The 19,085-nt window shown below is 40.3% G+C and overlaps 1 protein-coding gene across 8 annotated transcripts in view; it reads right to left on the reverse strand.

Moving 5' to 3' along the window:
• The window catches only part of WNT7B (Wnt family member 7B), a 97,833-nt gene that overhangs the window by 25,835 nt on the left and 52,913 nt on the right, over positions 1 to 19,085 (reverse strand). For all 8 annotated transcript variants that reach the window (XM_075760455.1, XM_075760494.1, XM_075760487.1 and 5 more), the window contains exon 2: positions 17,167 to 17,393. In XM_075760455.1, the coding sequence (XP_075616570.1) occupies positions 17,167 to 17,393 (227 nt within the window). The remainder of the gene's footprint in view (positions 1 to 17,166; positions 17,394 to 19,085) is intronic.

Here is a 19,085-nt window from a genome sequence, read left to right on the forward strand (position 1 = left end):
ATTTTGCACATTGTTCATTAAGATTGTCCTGCAAGTATATTGCTCACATAAATTCCTGGCATGGTTTCTGATGCCTGGCAGGACACCTTAGAGGGCCAACTCAGTATGTCAAATTCACAAACAAATCTATAACGTGAGCACTATTGCTGGTGACTCACCACTCATCCTTTAGGTGCGAGGGCTTTCATGTGTTTCTCTGGTGCATTCTTGGCAAGGTAGGGTGTGCTGGTTTTGGCTGAGATGCACCTGGGCTGGCAGATGGCCAGGGCATCACTGTTGTTTCTGTTCTGCTGTACTGGACAGGCTGGAACTCCAGTGTGAACTCAAGTTGAAGGGACTGTGACCTGTGGATGAGTCCACATGGGAGCAGGATGCCCCAAAGCATCTGTGGCTGTGAATAAGTCCACACTAGAGCAGGTGCATCTCAAAGCATCTGTGGCCATGGTTATGTCTATGCCACAGCAGGTATACCTCTGAACGGATTGTGGCCAAAGGTTAAGTCCACACTGGAGAAGGTACACCTTGAAGCATCAGTGGCTGTGCATGGGGTCATGCTGGAGCACCTCAAGGTGTGGGGCCATGGATAAGCCCATGACTAAGCAGGTTTACTTCTGAAGGGACCATGGCTATGGGTAAGACCATGCTGGAGCAGGTACATCTCTGAAGGCATTGTGGCCCATAGAGAAGGCCGTGCTGGAACAGGTGCACCTCAAAGTGACTGTGGCTGTGGATAAGTCTATGCCACAGCAGGTATACCACTGAATTGACTGTGGCTCATGGATAAGGCTCCACTCGGAGCACGTACACCCCTAAGGGACTACAGTCTGTGGATAAGTCCAAGCCAGAGTAGGGGCAAGGGGAGCAGTTCATTGCAATGTTAAAGCAAATAGTCTGGTCCAAAGGGACCAGGGGTGGAGATTGTGATGGAAATACTTTTAAATTGTTGTAACCCGGGATTTGAGTTGCATGTTACAGGAATTACTATAGCAGGAACCACCTGAACCAATGGAGGACAAAGTCTTACAAGAAGCAGTGCAAGTGCAGTAGTGGCCCAACCTGAGCTGGCTTTGGTGCCCAATAACTTCACACAACACACCACCTCTCCTGTCCTGACTGACCACCATAACAGATGGAACCCAAAGTCATGGGTTAAATGAACTCAGTGGACATTTTGTGGACATTTTAAAGACATTTTACAAGAGTGGTCCATAGACTAAGGGAGTGATAGCTGTGTATTACATCAAAGGATAGGAAGGGGGGGGAGTGGTTAATGAGGTTGTATTGGACAGTGTGGTACCTAAGCATGACATAAATGGTATGGAATAAGGGCTGGAGAATGTGCTGGTTTTGGCTGGGATAAAGTTAATTTCCTTCATAGTAGCTAGCTTCATGCAGCTTTTGCTTTACGTATTAAACTGTCTTTACCTCAACCCACAAGTTTTTTCTTTTACTTTTCTGATTCTCTCTCCCATCCCACTGTGGGGGGAGTGAGCAAGCGTTAGTTGCCGGTTGGGGTTAACCACGAAATAGGGTTTGACAGGTGAAACGTGGTGAGTCTCGACGTGGCTTTTTAGGATGTTATCACTGCCTTGATATCTCTCATGGTAGCAGAAGGACCACGCTTTAGCTTACAGTCCAGCCCAGATCTGCCCTTCCTTGGCAGCTGTAGCAGAGAGGCTGGGTTTGCAGATCATCAGTATGAGCCCATGTTCTGCTCTGCTCATTCTGCTGCAGAAATCACATCTTCCAGGCGTAGGGCAAACAGCTGGGCAGTAACCCCATAAGTCACTGGTGTCCCCTGTCAGAGCTCAGATTTTGTGGAAAGCAAATGAGAAAGTTCTGGTGAAAGAGCTAGGTTGAAAGTTGCTTTTGAATTTGTTTAAGTATTTTCCAAATGCTCTTGCACTGCTTGTGTGTCTGCATTCACATTTCTGATACATTTGACTTGACTTACAATCTTTCTGGGAGGAGAGCTAGGTTCAAGTAATGATGTCTGCCCTTCTTGGTTTTTAAAGGGTCTTTGCCTGGTCGTCAAGTTTGTAACCCCAGTGAACAAGACACGGCACAAATCACACATATGAAAGAGATTTAAAAGAGTAAAGAGCTCAGAGGGTTTTGGATAAGTACACAAAGTTTAGATTCTGGTCCAAACCTCTCTGGTTTGCAAAATGAGTCTGGAAGCATCACAAGAGCAAAGTTGTTCAGTTTTTTTCAGCTCTGGAGTTTCTGGTCCTGATAGGAGTTGAGAAGTGACAAGATTCACATAAACAAGAAAGAATTATATGAATATTCTCAGGACTCATGAAAGACACTGAATCGGTGTTTAATCTGAACCTGTCCAGCTAACCCTACCAGTCAGGTTATCTTATCTAGTAGACTAGTGGTTGTTGTTTATTATTTGCGTTGTGCTAAGCTTGTGTTTTGCCAGGTACTGAGCAAGCTCACCCTAAGTTGCTGATCCACACTTGCAAGAGTTTGACAACTGGGCGGATGCCAGTCCTGTGAGTTAGCTGCCCTTTCAGCTGAAAAAACTAAATGTTATGAGGATAAAAAGATCAAATTTCTAGCCCACAAAGAGCTTCCATTGTTTTTAAGTGTGACACCCTAGAGCTGAAGGATGAGTTTTAAACAAAGATCAGAAGAAAAATCTGTAGGTTTTTAAGGTACTCCAGCTTGAGACCAGGATCCAAGCTTTGTGACCAGGAAAGGAGGGAGAAGTCCCTTTCTGCACTATAAACACAAGAGTATTTAAATAGATAGATTGATATTAACATCGTTCTTTGAGACCCTGCTTAAGCGAAAGTACATTTAAAAACCGCTACTGCAAATCCACCGTCAAAACGAGATATGGGTCTCATTAAATAACCTTTTCAGCCCCCCACTTTGCAGCAGCCCGTTTCCAGATCTGAACTTTGAAGCTGACCCCTGTCTTTGTGATGGGCCAAACCAAAAGCCAGATCTGAACACCACTGAACTCTGGGAAAGTTCAAATCTATCGTTTGTGGTTCAGGTTGAGCTCTAATTAAAACAGACCAGTTAGAAAGGCAAATGTCTTAAAACCAAAACAAAACAAATGTTTCACGTGAAAAGTCTTGGATTAGGCTATATGGTACCAAGTAGTGTTTTTGTCTATCACATGATGTCATGTTCCTCTGGCTAACACAAATTGACAGCATGCGTATGCTGCTTTATGAGATATTCCATACAGACACTTTGAATTTAACTTTGAGCAGGACACAGTATTCACAGAAATACTTCATGCTGTGCAAAACCCCATCAGCAATCTTACTGCCACTCAGATTTGAGGGTAGTCTGCCGCATTTCAAACTTTCCATGCCCATCCCTAGTAGCACAGTAGTCCAGGGTCTTTTAAAAATCAGTGTCTTGCCTTCTTTGAGCGAAGCTTATGCCTCATTATGTCAGCAGTATGTGGAATATTGCCACTAATCCCTGAAAACAAACACGAAAGTGGTGCTGCAGAAACTTTAGTTATGTAAGAGGGGAGGGAAATCCCAGCTAACTCTCCTGCTAAGAGCTTCTGTTTATACTGTACTTAATACTACAGTGTCTGTAATAAAGCAACATGGTTGATCAACGGACAAGGGAAAAGCAAACAAAAGGGAAGGGAACTTGGTTTCAGCATTACTGAACTGCTGAAGTAAAAGAAAATGGGAGACAGCAAGAGAAAAAGAAAGGGAAGGAGGGGAAAAGTGTTCAAGCCCCCTTGTTGGTGTCAGGAGGTCACTGTGCACCAGTAGCTAAAGAAAGAGGGCCTCGGACAGGAAGATTTACTCGAAGAATCACAGCACACATACAGCAAGCATACAGTAAATAACCAGCAGTTACTCTCCCTGTGGGCTTTATTCTCTCTCGTTTATGTTACATGTAAGTGCTGAACATGTAAGTACTTTCTCTTTGAAAATTTGAGTTTAGACCCTTATTTAGACAAATACCTAAAGTTTTCAAACTTCCATCTTATGCAAACTCAGCAAATAATATTACCAGGCCTATTCTTTTCAGAATTTTTCAGTATGGTCTTTTTTCAGGCCTGGACTTGCTTTCTAGAACAAATCCTTCTACAACATTTCTGTCCTTTGGTTCTTGTTTGGATAAGAAGACCTTAACAGCAACCATTTTTGTTTGAGGATCCCAGAGTACTTCACAAATATTTAAGTGGAGGCTAGTCCACATTAATTAAGCCTTTCAATTCCCCACTGAAATTAGTCATCTTTAGTCTCCAGACAGCGAGGTATGAAGTGACTTGCCCAAGGTCACAAGAAAAGTATATGGCACAGCTGGGAACAGAACCCAAGTCCATTATCTCCTGGTCCATGCTTTAACCATAAAATGATAGTTCTCATGTTGAACTAGGAGCCACAGGGCATGTGAAAAATGATAGGAAGGGAATTGTGTGGAGCTTCTTGAGGTGACGCCTTCCTCTCAGCTTGGACAAGGAGAACGAAAAATTATTTTATCCATTCAGAATGAGTACGTCTCAGATTAAAGAATATGCAAATGTTTTCACTCTCAGGAAATCTTCAGTTCAGATGTTTCTTTACTGTCAAGTTGTAATTAAAAGAACAACTTTTCTAATTAATCATTATCTAGCAATATATTAAATTCTATTGATGGCATCCTTTAAAACACCAAAAGAATAGAAAGCAGTAAAAGACATGCAAAGGAATGCGAGACTCACAATATTTTCTTCATCAGTTTTGTAATGTTCATGAAACTTACATATTGCCTGAGAATTCTCTTTAAAATGAGGAGTAGAAAGGGAAAAAGAGACCTACTCGTGTCCTACACATGATAATGTGTTGATTTATAGCAAATCCATCTGAATCACATGGTCTTGTGACATTTTCAGAAATATGGCAGAAAATATATGCTTATCAACTTGTGCTAATCTTTCTCTGAGTACAGAGTACCACAATTGGTTAGGAATGAGAAGCAGTTAGAGAATAAAAAAAACACTTCACTGTTTAGGAAAGTTCACCACCTTTGCTATGCAGTTAATAAAATATCCCATGTGTTTTCACCATGGGATACTGGCATTGGCAGCTTTCCAAAATACTGACTTACACATCAAGACTATCCTTCAGAAATGCCCTGACCTCAACCTTCTTCCAACTACTTACCATTAATAGCCACAACTAGCCCAACTTAATGATACAGAAACACATAGATGCTCTGTGCTGACCACTTCTAACTTTGGAGCCTGCTCTTTGGCATTCACCATTACTGATTTTTCCTGCTCCTGGCCCATCTCTTTTTCTTTCCTTCTCCCTTTACATGCATTCATAGATCTGCTACACTCTTCCCCACTTCCTCATGTCCCTAGCCAGGCAGTTGAAAGGCTTCCATCGCAGAGATTGAAAACATACTCCATATTAAATGTAACAGAATAGTATGACCGGCAGATCCATGTTTCAAACACATTCAATTTATATCACAGCTGAGAATAAACAGCAGGGGAAGCAACTTGATGGGTTGCTGGAGGCTGTGGCTACCCTTTCTTGTGGAACATGTCTCTGTCACTTGCTAAATAGGTGCACCATCTGGTGGTAATTTTGGACTCCCACTTGTTCTTAAATTTCCAAATAGCAGTGGTGGAGTTATGCCTGGGGTTGGAGCATTATTTTCTTTTTTTTTTTTTTTTGCCAGTATCTGTCTGAAAGTCATCAGCTAAGACAACTTTTGCAGGTACTACTGGTGAATAAGTACCAAGAATAGCTAGGACTTTAAATGAAGGTCATGTTTCCATGTCTGCTATGTGGGGCAAGCAGGTATATTAAAGAACCACATGCTCCTCTGAGAAATGTAAATGGGAGGAAAAATTTCACAGATAAATCAAAATTAGACATTAACAGGCTCGATACCCAATTAGGTAGTCTAAGCTCCCAGGATAGTCAACAGGGACCTCCAGGCAGTCATGCAGTCGAATTAAGATCCAAATCGCCTTCTGAAGTATTTCTCTCTTCTTTGACCATACAAGGAATACAGGCTGACTAGGTTCCTATCTTAGACATCTTGTGCAAATGCCTAGAGCTATGTGGTATGAAACTGGGCCAAAGGAAAGAAATGAGGAAGGGGGTCCCCATTTTTCTGCCATTGTTGTCTGAAGCCCTTTAGTTCAGCAACATAGACAGAAACCACTGCTACTTCTTGTTGCATTCCCCGCAGAAACTGCAAGGTTGCATTGACCATGTCAGATGGAATGTTGCATGGAGACCTCTTCTGAACAGGATGGGTGGAGGCTGAACCAGACAAAAAACAAGTTTTCATGTTGTCATGAAGAAATAAGTGAACAGGTATAAATAAATCATGAGCCATGATGATTTATTTTAGCAACTTGAATAGAGCATTCCAGTCTACAGCAATTCAGTCCATGTCTGTTGAGCTTCTATCTAGAGATAGAAGTGTCTTCTCCCACTGAACCAGTGAGCTTTCTGGGGTGAGAGCAGTCTACTTGGACTCCTCAGCCACCCGAGCCCACTTTTTACATTGACACTGGTCTTCTTAGGAATCATCTTTCTTCCACAGTCCCAGAAATCGGAGGTTGAACCTCTGCAGTGGAGAGAGCATTATAGATTGCAACAGATGACACTTGTGGCTCAAAGTGGTCTCCTAGATCCACTTAAATCCTAAGGCCAAATCTGATCACAATTGGACAGGTGCAACACTTTTTACTAGCTGAAGGACTCAACATCAGCTCGATCTTGCATGCTGGCTTTCCCTAGGACTTCTGTATTCTGCAAACCACTTGGGCATGCATTTAAAGTGAAACACTTTCAAACCCTCTTTTACTTTAATAGGACTTAAAACAAAGGGTTTAAAGTTAAGCACATATTGGGTAAATGACTAAAGTTGTTGGCCAATTTGAATCTTGAGAGAACAGCTACCTTGGCACTACCACGCTAGATTAATTTCTTTCAAGCCTCCAAATATAGATTGTATAGTCCTCTTGCTTTCTTGCTTGCTTGCTTTCATTTTAATTTGACTCTTGTGTCAGTAACAGTAATATTATACTTCACAGTTACGGACATACAATACGTCAGTAAAAAATAAACTACAGTCATGGGTAATTTAATCCAATGCTAAAAAGTCACGCACGATATTCAAGAAGGAAATTTTGTCAATTAGAAAATAAGATATTTGTCAGACGTAATATTTTGAAATATGCCAGCCATTTCATTAGAAAAAGAAATTGCTCATGACTAGAGGCAAGACAGGAAACTGCATGGAGCGGCGATCTAAGCCTGAATGCTAAAACATTTGTTTGCAAACCAAAATGTACAGATCAAAAAAATGCTGTGTTTTTCGCAATGTTTGCAAATGCCTCTCTGTGCATTTCAAGCTTTTCAATTTAGAAACAGATGGTTTACCAAACAGAACGCATCCCAAAGAACAGAGGAGGAAAGGGAGGGATGCTGCTACACATGTAACTCTGAAGTCTAATGTTATGTTTAGCCTGTCCTGCTTGATGTAGAGGTTGAACTAGATGACCAAACCTATCATCTGTAATTCTAGGGAAGAGATTTTGACAACATAGCTAACCGCAGTAGTAAAGCTCAAGGAATCTCCAAAGTCATTAGACCCCCAAGATATCACAGGATCGCATACTGGCAGGTTAGCTGCTGTCCCGTGCTACCTGTCATCTTATGTAAAGAACTTTCCTTGCCGTGCCAAGATCTGGCAGTACCTGCCTGTTTGCAAAGTTGCTCTGTACTTAAAACATCAAATGTTGCATATTTGATTTCAATTTAACTAATTAGGTTTTAGCTGAGTCCCTGCTAAGAAATTCAGCTGCAATTTGAACTTCTGCTTGTACCCAAACGCCAGGAGTCTTTTTAGTGGCTGTAAAACCCTGGCTCTGGGGAAAGCCATGGCAAAATTTCTACTGACAGCAATAGGACCTGAGTTTGGCCCCTGTCACTTTGGATTAAGACCAGCACCACTTTATTTAAATTTAAATGTTATTTGCTTTCCTGTTTTAAGCATGCATTACGTTGTAAGTCATTGACCAATAGGACTGGGACACTGGAAGTAACTAATTGAGTCAGGATGCTATCGATCATTTGTGGCCAGCAATTTTATTACAAAGTGACATGAAAAAAAATGACATTAAAGGAACATTAATGTTCCAAGTGAGGCACTTGGAAGGAAGGAAATGCCGAACTTAATGTTACTCCGCAGTTAGTTAGCCCTCTTGTATCCAAATTATTGTACAATATTCAATTAAATAATAGCCTTGAATTTGCATACTATCTTTTCCACAGGACCTCTGACTTGCTCATCCCAAGGAAGACCAGTAAAGTAACATGGAAAATTTTATCCTGAGTAACTAAAGACAAAGTTAAAAGCAAGAGAAAAGGAGGATTTTTATTCTGGCCAAAGCTGAGGAGGAGATGATCAGAGTTAGAGGTCATTACAGACTCTGCCTGTAAAACCACATTATATATAACGGTATCCTTTTCCACTACAGCTAATTACATATTTATTAGGATGATTGTAGAATGCCAAAACCCATAAGTACCTGTGCCTTTCCAAAGAAATTTTTCTTTTCCATACCGACACTTAAATGGAGCTATTCCATTTAATAGAAAACAGGTCCATTTATTTTTGAACCGTTGAAATGAAGTATTAAACTGCATCCCCACATCAGCCCGTTGTTGTTTTCTGAGACCGTAACAGCCTTTTTTTAACCTGAGATTTAAGGTCACGGTAAGGCAGTATATCATGCTACGTGATGTCTCCTGTCAAGCTGTGCAGTAAGCTATGGAACCCTGTAGCTGAGAATACATATGGAAGCATGCGAGAGCGGAGCTCATGACATACAGAGACTTGAGTCTCCCCAGTTACAGTTCCCTGCATCAATTTACGACTATGCATTTAACTAATTTAAAATTAAGTGCATGAACAAACCAAAATCCAGTTGTTCAGGGTCAGGTATATCAGTGTATTTTAGTTTGAAAATGTCTGCAGAAAAACATCTGTTCCAAGAAAACCTTTTTTTTTTTTTTTTTTTTTTTTAAATGTGTAAAAATGGAATGAAACAGAAGTTTTAAAAGTTAGCACTTCCCTCAGGATGGAAATTCCAGATTTCATGCAGGTCAACATCTATCATTTCTCTTCCAGCTACAAGCCACATAGAGTTCATGAAGTAATTGTATTAACATATTAGTGCTATGTTTAGAATAAGGATGTCTGCCTTTTAAAGCAAGCGTGCTGCCAAAGAGGTAAATATTTAAATGGCAACAATAACATTTTAATTTAAGAAAATTATACTTTTCTTCAAACTCATGACCCTTGAGAGGAAAAAAACCACGATTGAGCTACACTTGAACTAGACCTTACAAAAAGACTAGGGAGTAGAGATTTTGAATTGGGGAATATAAAAATGTGTCTATTTGTGGTTGGAAATTATTATATATGCTACAGATTAAATATGCTATGTATTTCTTTTGTAGAGACACAAAAAGAGATAGAGATGATAAAATTAATACAGCAAAGCAGTCAAGCAAAATTTATTACTGTCAACTCAAAATTTACAAATGGTACTGTCCATTCAGGTTTATCTTTTCATCTATGATTTGCAGTGTGTTTTGAAAACATTAATTAAGCCTCACCAGATCATTATGAAGCTCTGGCATCTAAAGAAATTTTTAAAGCACAGAGAAAATATCACCCACAAATTTTCAAATTGATTCACTAAGCTGGAAATCCTCCATCCTCTCAAAACAGGATGTTTCTTTAATATGACGGTACTTCCTTAGAATAGAAAGATATTTTTATTTTTCTAAAAACCTCCAAGTCACAGAAACATACTAAAATGAAGAAGAGTCTGAGCCTACCACTCTCACAATAGGCTATATCTCCTCAGTTAAAATAATATAAATTCTTAGCACAGTAGTTTCATAACATTTTTACCAATACTTCCCAACCTCAGCTGCTGCCAGCTGGGAGGTTCATTTTCTTATTCTGGTTTGGGTTACTGTCTTGCTTTGCTGCTTTTAGTAGTAAAAAGCTTATCCACCCTTCTACAGCCAGAAAGTATGAACCGTTTGAATCAATTCTTTAATTTCCTCCAAAGATGATAATGCAAACTAAAATAGCCCTCTCACTTACTTTACCTTGTAACAACTAGATTATTACAGCTTCTTTTCCGCTATTTAGCTTTCCGTCAAAATGAATTGCACTGGAAAAAAACCCCCGTCCTCGCAAGGCAGCTTGCATACCTTATAGTACGTACTCTGCTGCCTGTAGGGTAACCCACAGAAACACATGGGTCTTTAGGTGGAAAAGCCCAGCTTGGTTCCAGCATGGCCCTTCTACCTTTGTAAGGCAACTTGTGGAATGGTCACTGACATAACTGAACTCTTTCCGCAGTAATATATATCTAATAACCTGAAACAAATATACTGGATATCCTTAAGGTTAAGCATATTTTTGCTTCTCCTTCGAGCAACAACATGTCAGTTGTGAAACGAAATGCACTGTTTGAGACATTTTAAGAGAAGGCTTTGCAACGAATGTTTGCATTTTGATAAATCTTTCCTGCAAAATGTGCACACTGAGGACGTCCTCAGATTTGGGGTGGTTGGTTTTTTTCCCTTTACCTGCTGCCTCTGCCTGCCTGCCTGTCAGTTACCCAGCTGGTATGGGTGGTGGTTCACTATGTTGTGGGTGGTTTTTTAATTCAGATTGATGATGAGAAAATTATCTCTCTAAATAACCAAGAATTATACATACTGTTAGACATTACTGTGCTTCTAGTAAAAACTATCCTTGCATAAGCCACAGCTCCTTCAATTTGCCGTGGTATTTATAGCATCTACCAATTTTACTAAGTCACATTTGCAAATGCAATGGCTCCACACGACATTTTGTGAAATGGACATCAACAGTCACTCCAAGGTAGCCAAGTGAGTAATAAAGACACGGTTTGTATTGGTCCTACATGTTCTTCTGGAAGTCACACACAATCCTGGTACAGATTTCAGCTGATTGAATACATCCTGTGTACCTCTCTCCTGGCATCCCAGGCAGCCTGCTGCACTAGGAGTTGAAAGCTGATGCCATGCCCTGAGAAGCCACCTCTCACACTGGAATGTTTTGGGTTTTTTTCCCCATATCCTAGCACCAATGCAGACATCCAGTTCAAATTACTGAAAATAAGTTTCTTTCTGATCAGTTGCTTGAATGCTCAAAGGACATTGTCGTATGGGACCATGCTATATGACAACAACAAAAACCCAGAAATTTTTCCACATTAGGTCCAAAAGCCACTGTGCAATTGAGGTTCACAAGAACAGACAAATGCCTAAACCAATCATAGCACCTACTGCTATGACAAAGATAATTACTGCCTTTCCGTCAGTGAAGTGTGTACCCTGCTCTGTATCATATTTAAAATAATCTAATTCCAACTCATTTTCCCCCTCCAAATTGTTTCCAGCTGTATGATTTCTTTCTTTCCCCCATATTGTTTTTATTGGATATAACGCAAGTCTGTAAAGATAGATTTTCCCATAATAAATACACAGATGTTAGAATAATAAACATACAGTCAACCTGATATATAAATATTACTAAGCATTAATAAATATGTAACTAACAACATAAATCGATTAAAAAATTGGAAAATGAGAACATAAAGTAACAGAGAAAGAAATGGCAGAAGGAAAGAAAGGCAAAAGGCAAGATAGAAATGTACTTACTTTAGTCAAACTATCTGGATTCATTTATGGTTCCCTTTATTGATTTGCTGATAGCATTAAAGCACAAGTATGGTTGTAAAGCATTCCTAAGAATGCCGCCTGTCTTCATGTATTGAAAGTTTTCTGCTCATACTGAAAGTCAAGCTTTCCAAGTTGGCCAATCATACCATACTAGACACTACTGTGCTAGATTAATGCATCTGCTTGGGCACGAATTTCCATTTTTGGAGAATAACGAGCCTTTCTACTCCTCCCATTTTTGGTAGGAAGTTTTTATGAACATTTGGCATCTCGGTTAAACCACCATCGTAGCCCAGAATAAAAATGACTGGATTCATATGTGAGTCTGAATCCAAATTTAATTAAGCCTATATATGGCCTGAACCAAGAATAATTTACTGACTGACACCCCCTCGGCATGTATGATAAGATGCCACCATTTCTCCATGACGTCATCACTTACATATCATTCATGTCCAGTTCCCATGTTCTTTCAGGCCTGCAGCTAAAACGTTGGGATCCAATGTGGACTCAGTTACCTGCTTCCAGTACAAATGTAGAAAGAATCACTTTTTCTATCAGTATCTTGCCTTCAGAAGATGTTGCTCTCCCTTTCTTAGTCTTAGTTAGAAATTATGCTGTCTTCTTAGCAGTTTATATGTATGAGTGCATGCTTGTATATAACTATGACATTCAACTTTATTTTCTGATTGTGTTGCCCAAAATAACTTGTAAAGTCTTCTTCACCTGTGAGTTAATAAAATCCCTGCACAGACTTTGTTAGTCTTTAAAACTGTAATTTTCTCTCCCATCCCTCCCCCTTTCCGCCTGGAGAGTGGACCAAAAGTTGAGCAAATGCGTGGAAACAGGAAGCTTCTTAAGATGTTGTTCTCCTAAACCTCCCACAGTAAGCAGGCCTTTAACGTCACTTCAGATGTGTCCTTTCAACGTGTCAGAAATCTACAGATCAATACCAAAGGTCAGAGATTTTTTAAAAGAAATTCAGAACCCCCTTGGTTTTTGCCAATTTGTTGATTCTTCCCTGACAGGTGTCCAGGTCAATGATTTGCCAAATCACTGTATCAATGATACAGTCAAATGAAAATTACTAAATCATAATCATTTTCCACACCATGAGTTTGACAAAGGAGACATCTACAGATTACTATTGATGTCTTAACAGCTATATTTTTCAAAACAAACTTTTGCCCTGGATTTAGCACTGGTAAGAACAGTCTGTTAATAAGCACTTCAATTTGGAGAATTCCAGCAGGAATGGTCAATGCACAAATAATTAGCCAGAATAATCTACTTTCAAAGAAAACAGTAGGTTTCACTTCTGTTATTGATTCTGACTCCAGAGGCTGCACTGCTTGCTTTTTTGCTTGGAGTTATTTGCTTCCAATTGTTACTAATGATTTGTAACTTTTAGAGGTACCTACATGATTGATAGATTGCTTCAATCACGATTTGGGGAAATAGAGACTAGTCCTTAGTGCTGGAGCTCTTTCGCATTAATAATGTGAGAGGCTATAGACTTCCAGATCACAGTCCTTGCCTTCAATGAGTTGGAAGGACAATTATCTTTCAACAATGGTTACCAAGCACATAATAACAATTGATATATCATTAACCAATTAATTTGTGAATCCATTTGTTAAAGTGGTAATCTCTAAAAAGGTGATTCATTAAAGAGGCAATTCATTAAACAGGCTCACAGCAAGAGGAACGAGTGGAGAGTGCAAAAGAGAACTGTGAGAAGCTGGCATGAAAACTAGGGATGAATGCACGAAGGTGACAAACACAAGTACGTACAGGGACAGGATGAGCAAAGTGAGTGTAGTAGTGACATTTCTTTGGGGATAGCATGACTATGGAAAAGTTCCCAGCTATAAATATACCCAAAAAAAGTAATACACAATGCTTGACTAATTCATCCCATGCTACATCCTTTGTTCATGCTACTAATTTGGATCTCTCTGTAACTTTTTATCTCTGGCTGCTATAAATCTTTCACACCAACACAAATGCCCCATGTCTAACATAATTGCTACAGTTGTTATTCTGTCCTCTGAACAAAGTATTTCAATTGTTTTTGACAGACTGCCGTATATTACATAGGTGGTACAGCACTCATTCACTGAAGTACCTCTTTGAAAAAATAGCTCAGCACTGACCCAGCTTAGCTGGCTTATGGGGGATTCCCCTGGCACAGTACAATTACCAGATGTCGCAAGGGTGGACATTTTCTCCTGTGTCATGCCTTCTGGCTGCTACTGGTTGTGGCTGGAAGACATGCATAGTTGGAATGCAATGGTACCCAAGAGGCGGCGTTGGCAACAGATGCACAGCTATTGGAGAAAACTCATGTTGGGTGAGTCTGAGGGCTTGTTTTGAATTTCGATGGGGGAGTGTTGCATTGGTATATGAATTAGAATAACCCTAAATCTGCACTTGCCAGTGTTCATGGTAGAGCCTTGGCCCAGTGGCTAAAGAGTAGGTCCTCTCTTTCCCACACAGATAGAGAGCAATTAACATCATGTTATCGTAGCTTACCTGCCTTCTCCTCCCTATGACCTGAATAATTTGCCATGATTGTTCATCTCCCTAAGCGGTTCTGGGAAGAGCCTAGATGAGCTTTCCTTCGGGATGACGTGAAAAACATGCCTTTCTTTTTTAGTCTTCATCCTTCCTTCAGTCTGTTCACCCAGAACCAAATGTCTGGTTTTGTGTTTCTGTATGTGTCAGACATGGATGTGTTTTGTTACATATGTGAATATTTATACTTACAAGTATTTTGTACCTTTTAAGTATTTTTTTTAAGCTTTGTCCTTTTTTTGTCTTTTTTTTTTTACTTTTCCCTCCTCACTAGTATAATAACACCACTTCCTAAACTCTGTCCTCTTCCTAGATACTGACCACATTGTCTCTGGGTGCTACTCCACTAATAAAACAAATAAAGACATGTGGATTACAGGATCCTTTATAGACCTGCATGGAACTCATCTGGCTCTGCTGGCAGGGGTCATGTAAACCTTCTCCATCCGTTACAGTTTGTGTGGTTTCACACCCAACAAATGTCAAAGCAGAACTCAGCTGTAACTGCCAAGTTTTGTCTGTGTTTGGGTTAAGCCATAAAAGAACCCACCAAATTCCACATCAGTCATTTCAGAGTTGCAAGAAACCACCCAGGTTCGGTGAAGAGGTCAAGAATCTGGTGAATATTTTGGCAAATATGGCCTGAACAGTGGCTCAGGAAAACTCCGGGTTTTTTTCAAACTTTGTATAGTCTGACCAACCTGATAGCTGGTCCATCCTGATGCCAAAAATTTTTTGTTCCCTGTAGCTCTTATTTTGCATAGAATGTTCAGAACGAAAGCACAGGCATGACTTGTAGTCCTCTTTAGTCCTCATTTGGACTGTGCCCACTTGCAAGGTCTCTGAGGATGAAAGGAGTCTCTCTGTGGTGAAGAGGATTACTACTCATGAGTACAAGGACAGAGCTGATGAGGTGTCACAAGATTCTCAGCTTGCAGAGAAAAGCAAAAGTGGTGAAAGCCTTTTCACCAGGAAGTTGTGATGACACTGACTCTGGTACAACCCTCCAGAATGTGCCTTTTCAAGTACATAAATGATCCCACAGAAGTTAAGAGGAATTGCTTATGTAAGGGTCGGAGCATGCCTGCAGGCTTTGGTAGCATGAAGTACAATGGTAGCATGCTTGGCAGCTGTATATTTTCTGGTAGCAACATCATTTTGGACATCAACTTACAACAAACAAGTGTAAGACCAACCAAGGAGGACCAGACCAGTGACCAGATGTATTTCTAGTAAATTTAAAACTGAAGGTCAACTGAAGTCAAATGTTAGTTTATTTCCTGTATGGGGTGTCTTGAGAATGTTCAATGTCTTCCACTTCCGCTCTTCTTAAGAAACAAAAGTTAGGCAAGAAGTATTCTCTAAACAGAATTAGAAATATCCTAGGACAAATGTGGGAAGAGACACTGATGAGCAAATTCCTCACCACCAACTTTTCAGCATCAAAAGCAAATTATATGGAACTTTTTTCTGAAGTTCAAAAAGTTCAGATTTTTTTTTTCCCATTAATCTGGTTTCCTGCGTCTTTTTTTCTATAAGTTTTAGCCCTCTGCACTTCTGTGATTTGGTGTGGGGTAATGCTCACAGAATACGACAGACTGTCTGAGGGTGTAAGTCAGTTCCCCCAGTGCCAATTGATTTATTAAATTACAATTCACAGTTGGGCTACAGTGCCCTTAAAAAGCCCAGACCTCAGTCAGACTCTCAGACTTGCATGTTCTTTGAAAAAAATACTCAGTTCCATCATTGACTTAAGCATACCTCAGCTTCTGGCATCCATTTCACAAGGGTGTTGAAAATAAAACCCCAAAGCCTTGATCTCCAGTAACAACCAAAGCACCATGTAAGTTGTTTCCTCTTTGCACAGATGGGATGAAATGTTATGCCTTTTTTCACACAGTTTTTAAGAGTTCTTATGTCTGACCACGTTCAGTTGTGTTGGAGGCACAAGACTCACCGAACCATTGAGTTCAAGAAAGAGGTGTCACCCAAAGAAGAATCGGACACGAAAACAGGCTACAACCCCACTGAGAAGCTGAATGGCCCTTGTGAGAGCCGCACACCACAAAATGTTAGCCCAATACCGAGCAGCAGACAGCATGGAGGTTGGTAAGCAGGCAGCCCTTGGAGGAGAGAAGGAAGGTCAGGAATAGGCTAAGGATACTCAGCTGGGTGATGAGGAAAATAATGACCTCAGTGCTGGAAAAAATTTGCATAATCTCCCCTATGAAATAATATCAGACATAGGGTAAATGGAAAGTGATCAGTTTAACTTCTGCCAGCTAACAGTTTGTCAGGCCAAGGTCCTGTATTATTTTCTTTGAATAGGTTTCCTGCCTCAAATCACTTGCAGTATTTTCTTTACAATATGATAGCAACACTAAAATGGATATGTATCACTGCCATATATTGGAAGCCCAGTGTCATATGCACTGTACTTCCATTAGTTAATTGGGATTCTCCCATTACTTAAGTTTTTGGGAAGTCCACAGAGGTTCTTTTGGAGTTGATTTTAGTTCCCTTTTGATTGGTCATAATATGCACCAAGGTTATCATGGCAACTTCTCACAGGATGACAATTGGAAATATTTTTTCACAGGATCATTGATGTGTATGAAGTTGCACAGATATGAATGACTTCATCTAGAGATCACTAGACATCTCCTGTCTCTTGCCAGTTACTTTTCAATGAGTGCAGACATACAGACCACAGTTCTGGGAGCATCACTGTTCAACTCCACTAGGCAAATACCAGAGGGATATAAACCTTTGCAGGACCGCAGCGAGAAAGCTAAAAGAAAAACAGCCCTAACGTATCACTTCAGCACTATATTAGAGACACCCTTACCTACTCGAAGCTCTTGTCCAAAGACTGTTTTCTCTCCCAGCGCGGAGCAGTTCCACCTCCCGTACCGAAACTGGTACTGGCACTCATTGATTCCCATTTGCGCTCCTTCCCCGATCACAATGATAGCATCAGGGCGGCTCTGGCAGATCGCTCGCTGCCGAGGGGCCAGGCCTGGGATTTTGTTGCAGATGATATTAGCTCCTAAAGCCACCACAGATGACAAAGCTCTGAAGGGGAGGAAAAAAAAAAAAAGCAGAAACACACATTATAACCAAATTGAGGCCATTAATTGCTTTTGCCGTGTGCTGCCATGTGGCAGGCAAGGTGATGGGCAAAAGGGGAAAGGTTGGAAGTTGGTTTCCTATAATTATGCAGACTTAAACCAACCTCTCTGGTCTGGCAAATGAGGTTGGAAATCTTGCAGTAATTCCTGATCTGATTTGTGCCAGAAATAACAAACAAATGGAATTCTGGCACTTTTGCTTCCAGTCCTACATGCAGCCATCAGCTGAGGAGATGTGGAAAGCAAGACATATTTAAAAGCAAAAAATAGTGATAATTGATCATCCGTGAATCTTTGGAGCTCATGTCTGCTTTGAATGTCCTATGTAGATTCAGCATTTTAGTTACTGCAGCCAGTTCATCCATCCCTCATTTAAAACCGTTGAGCACAATTTAGAGAATGACTTCACACTACCAACACTCTTGCCCGTTATTACACTCAGGGTATTGAGTGATTAATGAAAGTTCACCAGCATAACCATACTTTTAGACCTGGCAAATATCACGGAGCACATACGAGTGATCCTTAATATGTGCCATCCAGACTAGAGAAATTTGTAGTTCTCATTCTTCAAGCATATTTTCAGAATTCATTATAAAATTTGCATATAACTTGCACCTGCCATATGTTTTCACTTTAGTGCATATATTTATCATTTTTCAGCTCACTTTTCAACTTCTTTACAGGCTCATTTTTCAACATCTTTACAGGCTACATTTTAAGTGATAATATTTTGAAAAATAAGACAACATGAATATACATTCAGTGATGCCTCGGGTCATATCTACCAGGTATCAGCCAGGCCCATGACGGGATGCTTCGACTGTCTCTGGACAAATCAGTATGAGCAAAGAGAGCAGTATGGCTGCATCAGCAAAACAAGCCTTGCTCAGCATGGAGTGATGGGTCCTGAGGCAGCTACGCAATCAAAGCCTGGAAAAGCCCCTGCCACGCTGCCCAGCTGGCTGTCCTGCTCCTCCACTGCAAACCGGGGTGCCAAGAGCATCATTGCTTCTTGGCACTTGCAAGGAATTATCTCCACAAATCCTCTCCCCTCTTCAGTTTGTCCCAGCCTGGTATTGGATCGTAAAAGTAATTTCATTTTTCCATCACATGCTGTTGTTGACTACCTCTGTAATGTAAAGACGCTTGCCCAGAGCATGCGCATTGGGTTTAAGTGGAGTTTCACAGTCACAGAAGTCACCATATGTAAATAGGTTAGTAACAGGATACAGACTAACTTCTCCATTACCTTCCTCTCCATCCTGAACACTGGCTTAAGCCTTTCTTCTTAGTGTTAAAAATTTCCCACTGGAAATGCTCCTTTTGGAAAATGCTGACTAAACAAAATTGAAGAATTTTGTAAGAATTTATCAACTTCATCGCAGAGGTAACTGCAGTACATAAATGTTGTATTTCAACAAAATCAGAGTGTTTCTTTTTGCCATTTCAATAAACTACAGTAAAGCCAGAGCAAAAAGGGTGAAACTGAGAATTCTTCCCTGGCCAAATGAAATACCACTTTTATTGTGGAATGGAAATTCCATGATGATTCACTTTGCCTTTAATAGGTATTTGTGCATCTTTTCCAAAGTTAACAATCCATGAGAAATTCACCAATTGTGTTTTTTTATTT

Source organism: Balearica regulorum, chromosome 1, assembly GCF_011004875.1.
Source record: "Balearica regulorum gibbericeps isolate bBalReg1 chromosome 1, bBalReg1.pri, whole genome shotgun sequence".
NCBI lineage: Eukaryota > Metazoa > Chordata > Aves > Gruiformes > Gruidae > Balearica > Balearica regulorum.